The 13,400-nt window shown below is 39.7% G+C and overlaps 1 protein-coding gene across 21 annotated transcripts in view; it reads left to right on the top strand.

Annotated features, from left to right (window-relative positions):
* The window catches only part of RALGAPA1 (Ral GTPase activating protein catalytic subunit alpha 1), a 123,143-nt gene that overhangs the window by 102,282 nt on the left and 7,461 nt on the right, over nt 1-13,400 (top strand). For 14 of the 21 annotated variants that reach the window (XM_083451535.1, XM_083451550.1, XM_083451549.1 and 11 more), the window contains one exon: nt 10,368-10,492. In XM_083451535.1, the coding sequence (XP_083307661.1) occupies nt 10,368-10,492 (125 nt within the window). Of the gene's footprint in view, nt 1-10,367; nt 10,493-11,484; nt 11,516-13,400 lie in introns of all 21 variants that reach the window. The other 7 variants (XR_014514050.1, XR_014514051.1, XM_083451545.1 and 4 more) reach the window with 1 other exon arrangement.

Genomic DNA, 13,400 nt, shown 5'->3' with positions numbered 1-13,400 from the left:
GGGGACGTGATGGATCCTGATTCTCAGCGATAAACCTTTGGGGCCAGCCGGGTTGGCATATGTTTCAGCATGATATGAAGGCTTGGGTTCCCTGGCTTCACTTTTTTGGCGTGGAGCTGATAAAACCTGGCTGTGTATTGTTTCACTGGACACCAATCATGGGCAACGGGAACTGCCCATTTTAACTCTCTGTGGGAAGGAAGCCCAGACCCTGTTCACAATAGTACTATTGTCATGTTACAAACTATTCTGAACAGCTTGACAGCTTTAGGGAGGAGGGGGAAAGGGGGTCGCTTTGCTAATTGGTGCTCCAAGGAAAGATGGGGAATGATCTCGAGTTGATATATTTACACTGTTCTTCCATATAGGCTACCAGTTTTTAATAAAAAACACAAAAGCGCCATTCTTGAACAGCTGTCCGATAAGGCTTTTAAAGTATATTAATCATTTTAAACGCACACAAATAAACTATAATAACCAATTACAATAATCATAAAAGGACACAGCATAAGGATTTTGTGCGTGGTGCAAAGTTCCATTAATAGACTTATAATTAAATGTAGATTAACCTTTAATGTTTACACTCTGGTTTTGCCATTGTATCACCTACAGTAGGCTCCATAGAGTGCTACCTGTTAAACACAAATTCTGTTGTGAAGTTCTGGATCTTCAATGTTCATTATGTTCTTACGTTGGTCTTTTATCTCCCAGCTCTTTGGTTTCATGTTAAAATGTTGAATACTGATTGTTGCTTCTTGCATAAATAAGTGAAAACAATAAAACATTTGTGGTAGAGGGAATGGTCCTCTGGAGTTGGCTCACACACGATCTTATTTTGGGAGAAGCACAGATGTTCAAAGTTATCATCTGATCAAGCCTACTTAGATTTACTTGTGTTTAACTGTAATTCATATAATTTTATGCTTAGGTTCTAAGCGGTAGAGCTTGGATAGTCTGTGCTAATATTCACATGTTTCACATCCACTCCGTCTGTTTGGTTTAAACTGGGGTGGCGAACCTGGAACCTGCTAGATATTGTTAAACTCCATTAGCCTCATGGCCCACTAGCATGGCCAGTGGTGATGGGAACTCTAGTCCAGCAACATCCACAGGTTAGTCAAACACATTTTAGAGGGTTAGAAAGAGTAAGCAGTGGTCAAAGTACAGTTTCTGCTCTAATTATTGAGAAAATATATTAATGCTGTATTTCATAATGGTAATTCATTGAATGCCCATTCTTCCTTTTACAGCAGGGTAGATTATATTTAAGTCAAGATTAATGGATAGATTCTGATGTTAAAACCCAGTCTCTGAACCTGCCGTTCCCTGGAGGCATATAGTGCATTAGTTTAAACCAATATGCAGCTTATCATAGATACTGTGACACAGCCTTAAATGATGGTTTGCTGTGCATTGTTACTGCTTTCTCTCCTAATAAAATCACTATTTTGTATTCTTGATCATTACAATATTAAATAGAAATGTAATCAAATTATTGCACATTTAGATACAGATAGCTCTTAAGTAATTGCCCACTGTAAATTTTTTTATCCCTCTTCTCTCCCCCCCCCCCCACCAAATAAGGTCTTCTGTCAGTGTGCATATTCAATAAAATAGAATACTTGTGTGGCTTAGATTAGTTGAAGCAAAATCTTTTCAAGTCTTCTTTTTAATCCTCATTTTTTACCTACTTTAAACTCTTCAAGCCACATTTCCCCTTCACTCACTCACTCACTCACTCACTCTCTCACTCACACAAACACACACTTCTGCCTTACGTGAAGACCTACCAATGTCTGAGCCATGGGAGAAGTTTCCTCTTCAGCTCTACCTAGGCTCTTGTGGGGGAAATCAGCCAAGCTCACCGAGATGGGAAGTTGGGGAAGAAAGAGTCACTGAGCTTCTTCTGTGGCAGCAGTTGGGAACCTCTAGCCCAGGCATGGCCAAACTCGGCCCTCCAGATGTTTGGGGACTACAGTTCCCATCATCCCTGACCACTGGTCCTGTTAGCTAGGGATGATGGGAGTTGTAGTCCCAAAACATCTGGAGGGCCAAGTTTGGCCATGCCTATTCTAGCCCCAAGCTTAATTTGGCGCACCAGATCTTCTAGTTTGGCCCATGAGGCTGTTTTGGGTGAGCCACACCCACCTGCTCAATGTATAAAGGTGCAGCTGGGCCAAAACCTTATATTTGACTTTCTTCAGTAATGTTTCATTCTGGGTTGTTTTGTTTAATAGTTTAATGTAGGTAGTAAACTGCTTTGAGTTTTTCCCACCTTCAAAATTTAAAGTGCTATAGAAATGATGATATTGATGACGATGATGATAAGAAGTTTACAGCTGACCAGCAACACCTGAAAAGCCTTGTGCACAGCTCTTTGCATCATGTCAGGGCTTGTAAAATGCAGGGATGTATATGGAATGGGTCAGCTCATGTCACTTTGACGTTAAGTGACTGACAGGTGAGGCAGCCCCACCCAACTGCAAAACCTAGCCCATGGGGCAGGGGTAAGGATCCAGTTTCCCACACCTGTTCTATAGACCTTAGATATCATTGTTTCCCTGAAGGAAGGAATAGTTCCTACTGCCTTGAAAAAGGTATTTATTGAAAAGGACCTATATTGAAGAAATCAAAATTGGGCCCTATGGTCCTTGATATTTATTGTTGTATCTTTATGGCCACTCCAATATCTCTTCTGAGGGGTCCCTCAGCTCTCTGTGGCAGATTTGGGGTGCCTAGGTGAGGAGAGGGAGGGGAACTTCTGTTATGTAAGTGGAAGTCCTTGCATGAACAAGATGACTTCCTTGGATTGCAAGAAAGTCCAGTTTCTTTTGTACCGTTCTTAAGCAAAGTCAGCTGCAGACGGTCATGAAATAGATTCTTTTGATTGGTTTCAGTGTGCTTTCTGACCTGTTTATGGCGTAGGAACAGCCTTGATTCTCCTGGACCTGTCAACAGCTTTCAGTACCATTGGTCATGGTATCTTTTTGTGTTAGCTTGACAGGTTGGGCTTGGGTGACGCAGGGGTTTTTTTCTGCCTTCGGTCCTTACTGACAAAGCAGGCTCACTTGGTAGCATTGGCAATCTCCTTCACCTCATGGCCTTTAACTTATGGGATGCTGCAAGTGTTTACGGTGTTTTGGAAGGTGGCTAACAAATCTATTAAATGAAAACAATCTACATTACAATGGTTTATGTAACCTTGTGTGCATCTTTTGTTTTTGTTTTTAGGATGCAGTCCTAAAATCACTTATAGTCATGTGATTCATATTAATTAAATCAATAGAACTACTTGCTAATTTATTATTTCAGTTTGCAGCCCAAATTGGTTCATAGAGATAATAATGTAAGGCATGGGATCACGTTCTGTGGTTATAAAACATATTGTAATAAAAGAAGGTAATATTAAAAAGGAACTGTGAAAGATACTGGAATATTTTTACTACCACCCTCCCCCTCACAAATATGTGTCAAGTAGCTACGTCTCAATATGTTCTGAATTTTATCTGACACCAGCGTCTATTAATGGGACTCCATTTGTACTGCCGTGGCACCTGTTATGGATTTTGAATTATCTCACAGCCCGTGGGACTAAAATGAAGAAGTACCAGGTGTCAGGCTTGTATCTTAATTGAGACTCAGTGTAAACAATATAAACTTAGGAATACGGTTGTAGGAATGGATTGCAGCCCAGCAGTTGAGTTGGTTACAAACAGTTGGGTTACAACTTTCCTTCACGGATGGTGATGAAGGAATTAGTTATTTAGCCTGATGAAACAAAACAGAACTACACTTGTCATTGCTGTATGAGGTCAGGCTATTCTTAGAAGAATTCATCTCAAAACTTAGGTTCTTGGTAATACTACAGTGAATCATTTTCTGACAAATTTCTCTGAGAGGCAAAAATTAAAATTGGTTTAGGAGCACTATCTTAAAGCCCACTCGTATGCAAGTTTAGTCAAAAATAATGCCCACTGGGTGCAATTAGCTTCTTCCCAGGAAAGTGTGCATAATATTTGCATTTGTAAAACAATCACAGAAGTATTGTGTTTTTTAAAAACAGCAACAACATAGGATAGGATTTTGGTTTGCTTCCTGATTTGTTAAATTTAGTATTGCAATTATTTCAGCATCTATTCAGTCAATAAGATTCCTGAAGCTGAAAATGCATAATTAAACACTCAGCAAAAATGAAACAGCCAAGGCATCTGCTTTCAAGTATAATAGTGCAGTTATGCATATATCTACAAAGAGGTCCCATTCAATTTAATTAGACTTATCCTGAGGTGAGTATGTATAGGATTGAAGCCTGTGCATGTATAATTTAGTATTGTTTTAAATTAAAAACAAAACAAAAAATGTCACCTGTTGATTGGATCCAAAAGATTTCCTCTTGTATATTTTATCATTTCATTTTGGATTTTAAATTGTATTCGAATTAATTTTATAGAGAGAGTTTTAGAAATGTCTAAAACAAATGAAATTTGGTGTATATCACTTGTATGGAAAAGAAGCAGATGAGGGGAAGCAGAGAATAGGAAGAGAGATGTGAATTATTACAAGCATTGTTTAATAAGTTTCTCCTTTCACAAGTTGCTATTATACCCAAACTCAGAGCCAGTCGTACTATTAGGCAGAATCTCACCTGATTTCAGATATCATGAGAGGGCAGCTGTCAGGGGTTCAGGAGCAGAGGCACAGGATAAGGAGGAAATGGAGAGTGAAGGGGAGGAGTCCGAAGGAAATGTCAGCGATGACAGCGATCCGAGGTCTCTGAGTCTTTCCAGTGAATCGGACGATTCACAGAAAGGAGCCCCCATGGTCAGGGCAAGGGGAGTGCCCAGGGGAACACCTCGGGAAGAAGGGGGCAGAGGGGACTCAGAGAGTAGCAGTTGGAAATCCGGGCCCACGTCCCCCCCAGAGTGCAGTAGGGGGGAGGAGTCCTAGGCATCGGGATCAGGTGGCGCGCTGCCAGCGGGAGAACATGAGGCAGGATTGACCACACCTCCGTCGGGGAGTGAGGAAACGGTCATCAGGAAAGTTAAACGCGCGCGCGCGCCAAGTTCAAATGTACAGGAGGGAGGCACAGTTGGCAGCCCGGGAAGAGAGCCAGGTCCTAAAGCCCGCCGAAGAGAGCGGGAGGAGTCAGGGGGGTCATCGTCAGCCTCAGAAGAATCCAGGGAGACAGGGGCACCGGAGGGCAGCAGGACCCAGAGGAGAAAGAAGAGGTGGAGTAAAGCTAGAGTCTTAAACTGGTGTACAGGGGGCGGAGACTCAGATGGAGCTTCACCGGTCTAAAGCCTAGACGTAGAGCTGGAGCGCTGTGGCGGGAAATGGAAACTGTACTTCAATAAAGACTTTTGTACATAAATACCAGCCAGCGTTGGTCCTCTGTGAGCTGGGACCAGGAGCCAGCCCTGACAGCAGCAAATTGTTAGTTTAATTAATTTATTGTTGTATTTTTACTGCTATGGAAGGAGCGGAGTCCTTTGGTGATTTTCTACCTCAGGGGCCAAAGTAATTTGATTGGGTATTGCGCACATTGATGCAGAGGAGCGGGGAGTAATAACTGTTTCTCCACATCAGGCAGCAAAATATTTTGGGTCAGTCCCACTTCTGGAAGATACTCAGGAACTGGAAAAGAAAAAGAAGTGGTTCCTGAAAATTCTTCTGTTATTTTCCTCCTGGACATCCTTATATGCCAGCCTCTGCTTTTTAAAATGTATAGCACGGGTGGTATTGTTGAGAGGGTGTTTTCAGCCCATCTTGTGCATGCAGCAGACGATAAACCAATGCGGTAATTTAAATTATATGCAACCCGACACTATAAAGCAAAAATATGCTTCTTCCCCATCAGCTGATAAACATGCTTTTCTAAACCAGCTACAAGCTAAAAGAGCATCCCAAAGCAGCACACGAAGTCAAGCTCTGAACTTAAGGTCACAAGACTGATGGCTTTTAGAATCTGTAATGCTACCCACTTTGTTGTTTAGGTTGTAGTATGTGAAGTGTGTGGAATAAGGATAAGATTGACTTTGGCTACCTTCATATGTGCTTCAAGGCCATGCTGTTTTGGTGCTTAAATCGAGGTTTTTCAGTATGCAAGGGTTTTGTTGGATCAACACAGGGTGCCCAGAAACTTACTCTTATGAAGGGAGAACTAGCAAAATTCTTGCCCGTTTTTTCTGAATGCTAGAAATGAAGCATTGTATTTTGTCTTCTCTTAGATAAGCTTTCCAAAGCATTTTTCCTCTGTAAGAGAAGATGGTCAGCAACCCGCAAGATGCTGTGTACATCCTTTCTGTGGAGTTCAAGGTGCAAACACAATCACATCAAAGGCATTAACTTTGAAAGGGCATTGGCCTTTCAGATATGTTTGTGGCAGGGAGGTTATTAGTTTGTTTTGGTTTTGTCATGCATTTTGTGTTCCCATTTTGTATTTTCATGTTGCAAACCTATCATCTTCTGAGTGAAGGGCAGGATAGAAGTTTAATAAATAATATTAATACTAATAATAACCTCACTTCTGTCCTATTTGTGTATACGTACTATACATATACTAAACCTAAAAGGTTTCATTTAGAGACCTCTGAAACAGGAGCATTTTAAAAGTAGGTAGGTGTCTCCACCCTGCTTTTCATAAAGCGTTTTACCCATTCAAACAGACTTTTAAAAACAGCTTGTTTTGATAGCAGGCTGTTCTCCTGTGGGCCTTCAGCCTTTGCTTCCTGGCAGCACCTTTGGTGCGAAAAGAGAGTGCTCAATTGGGAGACTATCAGTGCCAGCATGCATAGAGTGATAAGTTAACACACCACTGGGAATTTCTGGGGCCCACCAAGATACTTCACTTCTAATGTGCTAACAAGCTCATTTTTCTACCTCTTGCCTCTTCAGTTATTTTTTTTTCTCAGAAGAGCTTAGAAGTTGAGTGCATCAGGCATAATGAAAAGCTCTGTAGGAGGGAGAAGCAATAACCCAATTTTTCCCTTTTCAGCCAAATAGAAAATTAGTTTCTGGTAATACACAAAGGCCAGTATTTTTTGTGCAAGGGGCACTGCTGTGAATCAAAGGACTCTATTAACTGCAGAAAATTCAGCAGCTGTGAATCTCCCCCAATGGAAAAAAGTGCTTTTCAACAAGTTGTGAGATATGTAGTATTATTTAGACTTCAACCATCAGTTTCATCCTCTACCACTTATATACAGCCTCTTAAAAACTGTGCTATATTACTCTCCTGTGTTAAGGCTCAATCTTGTGTATGTCCCACAACCTAAGAACCTTCACAACAAAAGGGTTTTCTATTCCTCCGTGTCCTAATGTTGCTATTTATGGTGTTTTCAAAAGCAATTTTTGGACTGCAACCCTGTTTTAAGGGGACAGATGAGCATAAGCAATGAATCTGATGAAGATCTATAATAGAAGTAGTTTGGGTTTGGCTACCTATTGTAAGTCAAAGCTCCTTTTTTTTTTTTTTTTTTTGCACACTTGCGTCCTAGGTGTGAAAATTATTGTCACTGCACGGTCCACTTAATTACTGAAATACAGTGCACGAAAGTGTGGGTTTAGTATGTTTTCTTCTTTAAAAATATATAATCACGAGAGACTCTTTATTAGTTTTAATATTTTGTACATCAGTAAGCACCTAAAATGTGTATACCATTCCTTACAACCCATTGTTAGTTCCCCCGTTCTAAAGATAAGTCAAGGCTTTTCAAATGGGGGTATATGAATCAAAGAAGGGTATTTTTCAAGGTGGAAAAGGGAGGAATTGCTCGTTTGGTTGCAAGAAAGGTTAATGGTAGAAAGAATATTTGGCTATGGTGCCTAAGAAAGAGTTGATAGGTAGTGAATGAGTACACTTCATTGTTGGGGGTGATTTGCTTTAAGCCAAGGGGGCTCAAATTGTAAAAATTCATGGACCCATTTCCAAAGTCACAAATCTGTGAGGGGGGCAGGGAGAGAAGCAAGGTAGGGTAGGGTAGCTACCCATCTTAGAGACACACTATCTGTGCAGGAAAATGGGCGCAAACATCTCTGACCTTTCTCCGAAAGCCGGCAGAGGTGTGTATTGCTCTTGCATGCTTTCTCCGTATCGCTGGGAAATGTCCCTAACAAAGAAAAGGCTGGGGTAGAGTGCAGATGTTATCCCCTACCCACTGGGATTTGTGAGCGGAGAGGAATTATGTTCTGCAGGTGAGCAGACGTGTTCCTGCAGCCAGATTTTCCCATCTTCCTTTTAAGTGCCTTTTAGTGATGAAAGGAAGTTGCCCCTTTGCTGCCAAAGCATGCTGCCCATCCATCAGCCTTATTATTTTTTTTTTATTATTATTATTATTATTATTATTATTATTATTATTATTATTATTATTATTATTTATTTAGGGCCTTTGTCACCAGAAGGATTGGGTACATGTGCTCAAGGTTCAGTTTCCCCTTCCTGCTGCCACGGATGCCAGACATCCTTATGGAGTGAAAGTGGATTGCTATCTTCTCCCCCAAGGCGAACAGAAATTGTGTTCCATGGTTCTTGAACACATGTGCGTACACACACCTGATAGTGTCCAGCAAGGGGAGCTCAGCCCCATCTCCTCTAAAGAGGGGAATATTCTTTGTTGAGATTTCATAGGTCTCATTTGTAAAAAAAATAAGTAAATGGAACTCCTGCCAAGTGTTTCTCATCTTCTGAAAGAAATACATTTAAATGGCATTAGAAGACATTGCTTCAGTAGAAATAGCCAAAAGAGCTGCATGCAATAAATAAATAAATCCTGTTTTTAGAAAGATTAATAATCCAATGAGTACAGCAAGACAACTTCTACAAATTGTATGAGGAAAGTAACTGATTTCGAATCCCACTAAATCAGCCTATGACACAAAGTCAGCATGGTATTTTTTTCTTGATAATTGTATGTTGCTGCCTGCTGTTCTGCATTTTGACAACCATTTCCATAGTTGCTTTCATGAACAGCAGAAATATTCTCTCCCTTTCTCACTCTCTCTGTGCTAACGGTAAAATCAGGCCCTCTGGAACAAGAAGCCTGGAGAGGGTTCTTCAAAAGCAACAACACTTCAAGATACTGGTCTCTTGTCAATATTATCAGCAAAAGAGGATGTAGGGGGAAAGGAAGAAGTACAATACTTTGCTGTCGATGTCCCGCAGACACTTTCTTCGCTGGTACAGGGATGCTATGGCCATTTTGCAAATATACCTACTTGTTTCAATAGCATAATTGACCAGTTATTTTTCCTAATACACAGATTTAGCTAGGTGTTTATCTGAACAGTTTAATTTGTTTGAGAATTATGGGGAAGGCTGTTTTTAAGTGAAAATCAATATGGACTTTTCGTTCTGAATCTTTTTTTTTTAGTACTAAGTTTTAGATATTAAAATCTAACATTGAGAGCACTGATATTTTTTTAAGACCCTGTTGGGTGCTGTTCTGGGGATTTTATTTTGTAACATGTATTTACTGGAACCTTGCTTCTCTCATACTTCCTCAAATCATTGCATGTTATCTTACAAGCAAGGGTTTACAAAACCCTTAATAATGAAAAAACAACCCTTGTTTATGAGATAACATGCAACCCATTTGAGGAAGTATGAGAAGCATGCTCACTTGTTTTAATTACTTTGCTTCCTTTGACCAGAGGTGCATTCAGAAGGTTTTTCACATTTCATTTCTGTGTAATTACTATCGAAGGGTTATCTTTGATAGTGGAAGTTGCTTCCAGCAAGAACCATGACCACCATTGGGATTGGAGATATGCCTCTCCAGCATTTTTATTCAGCTGCTCTTGTATGAGCAATGGGAAGTTGAATAATACCTGTTAAAGACTTCTGCATAAGCTGAAGATGCTGTTCTAGTTTCTGCTGTGACTCTGATCTCCATTGGACAGTGGGTGTGGCTTAGCCCTTCCAGAACCTATATAAGAGTTCACTGCCTTTGGGGCAGCTTCACAAGGGTGATATATTAGGTTGTTATTCATATAGGAAGAACTTCTAGGGAACTTTGAACTCTTTCAAACTCAATAAAGAGTTTTAGCTAATGTATTCTAGGTTCAAGAGGATGGGTAGATCAGAACAGAAAGATGGTGTGATACTGCACATTCAAGTGAGAGGCAAGAACTTGGTATTGGGATCCTTTGAACATATTCATTTAAAATATTGTATAATTACAGGGGGTCTCTCTTATATATCAGCCTTCAGAATAGGTAGGGATACAGCTCTGAATTAGAATCATAAAATTAATATATGCATAAATAGATTGGTTAAAAGGAAACAACGTGGTTGTGTCATTGATCAGAATGTCGTGCTGGCTGCTTTAGTCTGAACTTTAAATTGATCCTTAACTTTTGGATAAAATTAGCTATGAGGAAAGAGCTCGATATCTGCAAACAATTGTCCAGCACCATCTTGATCCTTCAACCTTTGAGGACTATGCAGCTCAGGTTTTCTGTCCAGCACCTTGCCACCATTTGCCCTCTGAAACCGGTAAGAATGCAATAAATGCCTAGATTTCTGTTTGATAACACTTAAAATGCAGTATTTCTAGTCAAACTACCGATATTAAAAAATATTATTATTTAGATTTCCATGCTTAGGAAGCTGCATGTTGGGCAATTGTATCCTTCGTCTATCAAATTAGAGCGCTCACATACAACTACTCAGTTGTTGATCTATAATAAACCATCATTTTATTTATGAATGTTCCTAGATACCCTTGATTCCTCAATCTAAAGACTGATCTGTAAGCCCAGTTGATGCACTTTATCTTCAAGAAAGGTTGATTTTAGTCTTCATTTGGGAACCATGAAAGCTTTGCTGTTATCCACTTTCTAATTTTAAACTATGAATGGTTACATAGTCATTTTCCCCTATAATTTTTTTTTTAATCCTCTATATACAATGCTGCATTTTCAGTTACTAATAAAACAATCACACAGGGAGCAATCCTATGCACAAGAAGATAGCGTAAAAGCAAGTCGGTGTAAGTTAGGCCGACGTAAGGTTACAGCAGATCCAAATGCCATTCAACAGAAGGCAGTAGGAAAACCATTGTGTTTTATGCCAGGTTGCAAAGTCACATGACAGAGCTGAACAGACTAAGGATTTGGAGCTCTCTGGTCCCACCCCCGCAATGCCCCCTTTGGGGGGGACTTATACCAGCCTCGGCTCAGCCAAAGTCATCTCAGCTGTTTGAGCCCCAACTGAGCCAGGATGAACAAGTTACGACCGCATATTTTCTGCTGAGCCAGGGTTGGGGGCTTACTGCCAGCTGAGCCTGTCTGAACTGGGAAACAGCCGGCTAAGCCAGAGATCTACCGTACCTGAATCTGCTCATCCCAATGACTCTTGCCATAGGATTGCCCCCTAAGAATCTAGAATAATCACTGAAGGTATCTAGAATAACTCAAGGCCTACCTGTACAAATAATTTATTGAACTCCTGATGATTATATCATTTATTTTATTTCCCCTCTTTAGATCATTAAATATCAGTTCTGTTTATCAGAAGGTAAGACAAAGTGTCCAAAAAAAACCCCTCTGTTCTTATTAATCTTTTACTAAAGCTCTAAGCTTGTAACCACGTTGTATGCAAACTTTCCTGATTGCCCTTATTTTCTACCATTAAAAGACAGAGAAATTCACACTGATTGAGAAATCCCCACTACATTTTTTTCAAGTTTTAGTCTTTACTAACCCCAGGTCTGCATGAAACACTAACACTGTGGTTCTGGGATTAAGGGAACTAATGGGAGAGACATCTGTTGAGCTAGTAACACTCGATTGTGTCTGACCTTTTGTTTCTCAGCATGAACAAATAGTACTGGGTGACAGTGGTGTGCCTTGTACCCTCTACTGCTTTTCTTTGATGTTAGCACATACTTTTAGAATTCAATATAACGGAGAAAGGAAAGGGAGAAATAACTTGTTTGTTACTGACAAACTGTTACGCTGTCTTGAAGCAGAAATTAGAATATTACCACTGATATTACTCACCTCCTTGCAATAGAGACAAAAACTCAGAGCAGTTTTCTTCGGAAAACAATAGATGGAAATCTAGTGACACCAATAGAAGAGGATTGATGCAGCTATATTTGGATTTGCACATATGGTTTAGAGGAAATAAATAAATAAATAAAACATTTGGGCTCCAAAGCTGTATGTTTTTCCTTCCAGTGCTGATCATTTCTATCTGAATGTGAACAGGAAATAGAAACAGTGGAGCACAATAAAATGAATGCCTGAGTGAAAAGCAACAACAGCATTCATGAATAAAAATAAAACTAAGGCAGTAGTTAAAAATACAAAAGGCTTACAAAAGGCCCTAATGGTGGTTTTTAATATCTTATTTTGTCTTAATTAAGTCCACCAATTGATTTAAACAGGCAAAATTACATATCTGTGTTTTAGCAATTGTAAAGGCTTTTGACCAAGTGATATGTAGCAGAGCTAATTTTATGGTACCTGCTTCTTTGTGTATAAGGGACAGAAATATGTTTTCATAAGCTTTTGCCTTCCTCCATTAGTGAATAGAGTACCTCACAATTTATGCTCAGGTGCATATTTTCTGAGATGGATTGAAATAGCTTCTCAGTAAGATCAGTTGTAAAGTGCTGAGTTGGAGAGATGAACGAGTGATCCTCTCTCTATCTCCTCTTCTGAATTGAAGAGGTACTTTTAAAAACTATTTTTTAAAAACATTTTAACAGCTGTCTGATAAGTAATAATGATGCCTGTTGTTAAAAGTGCATTAAAATGACATTGCCATCCTGTTTTTTAAATCTTAATGTTACAACGGCTTTTGCTTGTTTGGTTGTTTTTTTTATATGGAAGAAATACCTGGAAGCTGCCATCTGTAGCTGAATATTGGTATTCAAAGAGCATGGAGTACTTACACTGAGTCAGCTCAGTGACCATCGTGCCCAGTATTATTTGGAGGCAGCTGTAAAGGCCTCAAGTAGTCTCTCCATTCTTGTTACCTAATATCCATTAACCAGAGATGCCAGGAATTGAATGTGGAGCCTTCTAGATGCAAAGAATTTGTGGATTCAGTTTCATTCTTTTGTGTTGACATGTCAGGGTAATAAGGCTAAAATTCTTCTGGAGGTAGTATGTTTTTATATGTATGAGAAATATTCTGTCAGATAGTACATCTCTCCATGAACAGGGAAGTTGAGAGAGAATGTAATGTAGATCATAGTTCTAAAAAAATTTAGGTTGTTGACTCTTGAAGGGCTTTCTTATTTTTTAAATATTTTTCATCATCTTTCCATCTGCGTGCCTTTATGTAATATGCCCGATTATTTTGGAGTCCATTGAAATGAGACCCAATAGGAAATATGCCAGTCTCCCACTGGAGGGGTCTCCAAACACTTCTCTCCCCAGACATATAGGTG

This window comes from Podarcis tiliguerta (assembly GCF_965153285.1).
Source record: "Podarcis tiliguerta genome assembly, chromosome: 1".
Taxonomy (NCBI): domain Eukaryota; kingdom Metazoa; phylum Chordata; class Lepidosauria; order Squamata; family Lacertidae; genus Podarcis; species Podarcis tiliguerta.
The sequence above is the reverse complement of the archived record's forward strand: the minus strand, read 5'-3'. Positions and strand labels throughout refer to the sequence as shown.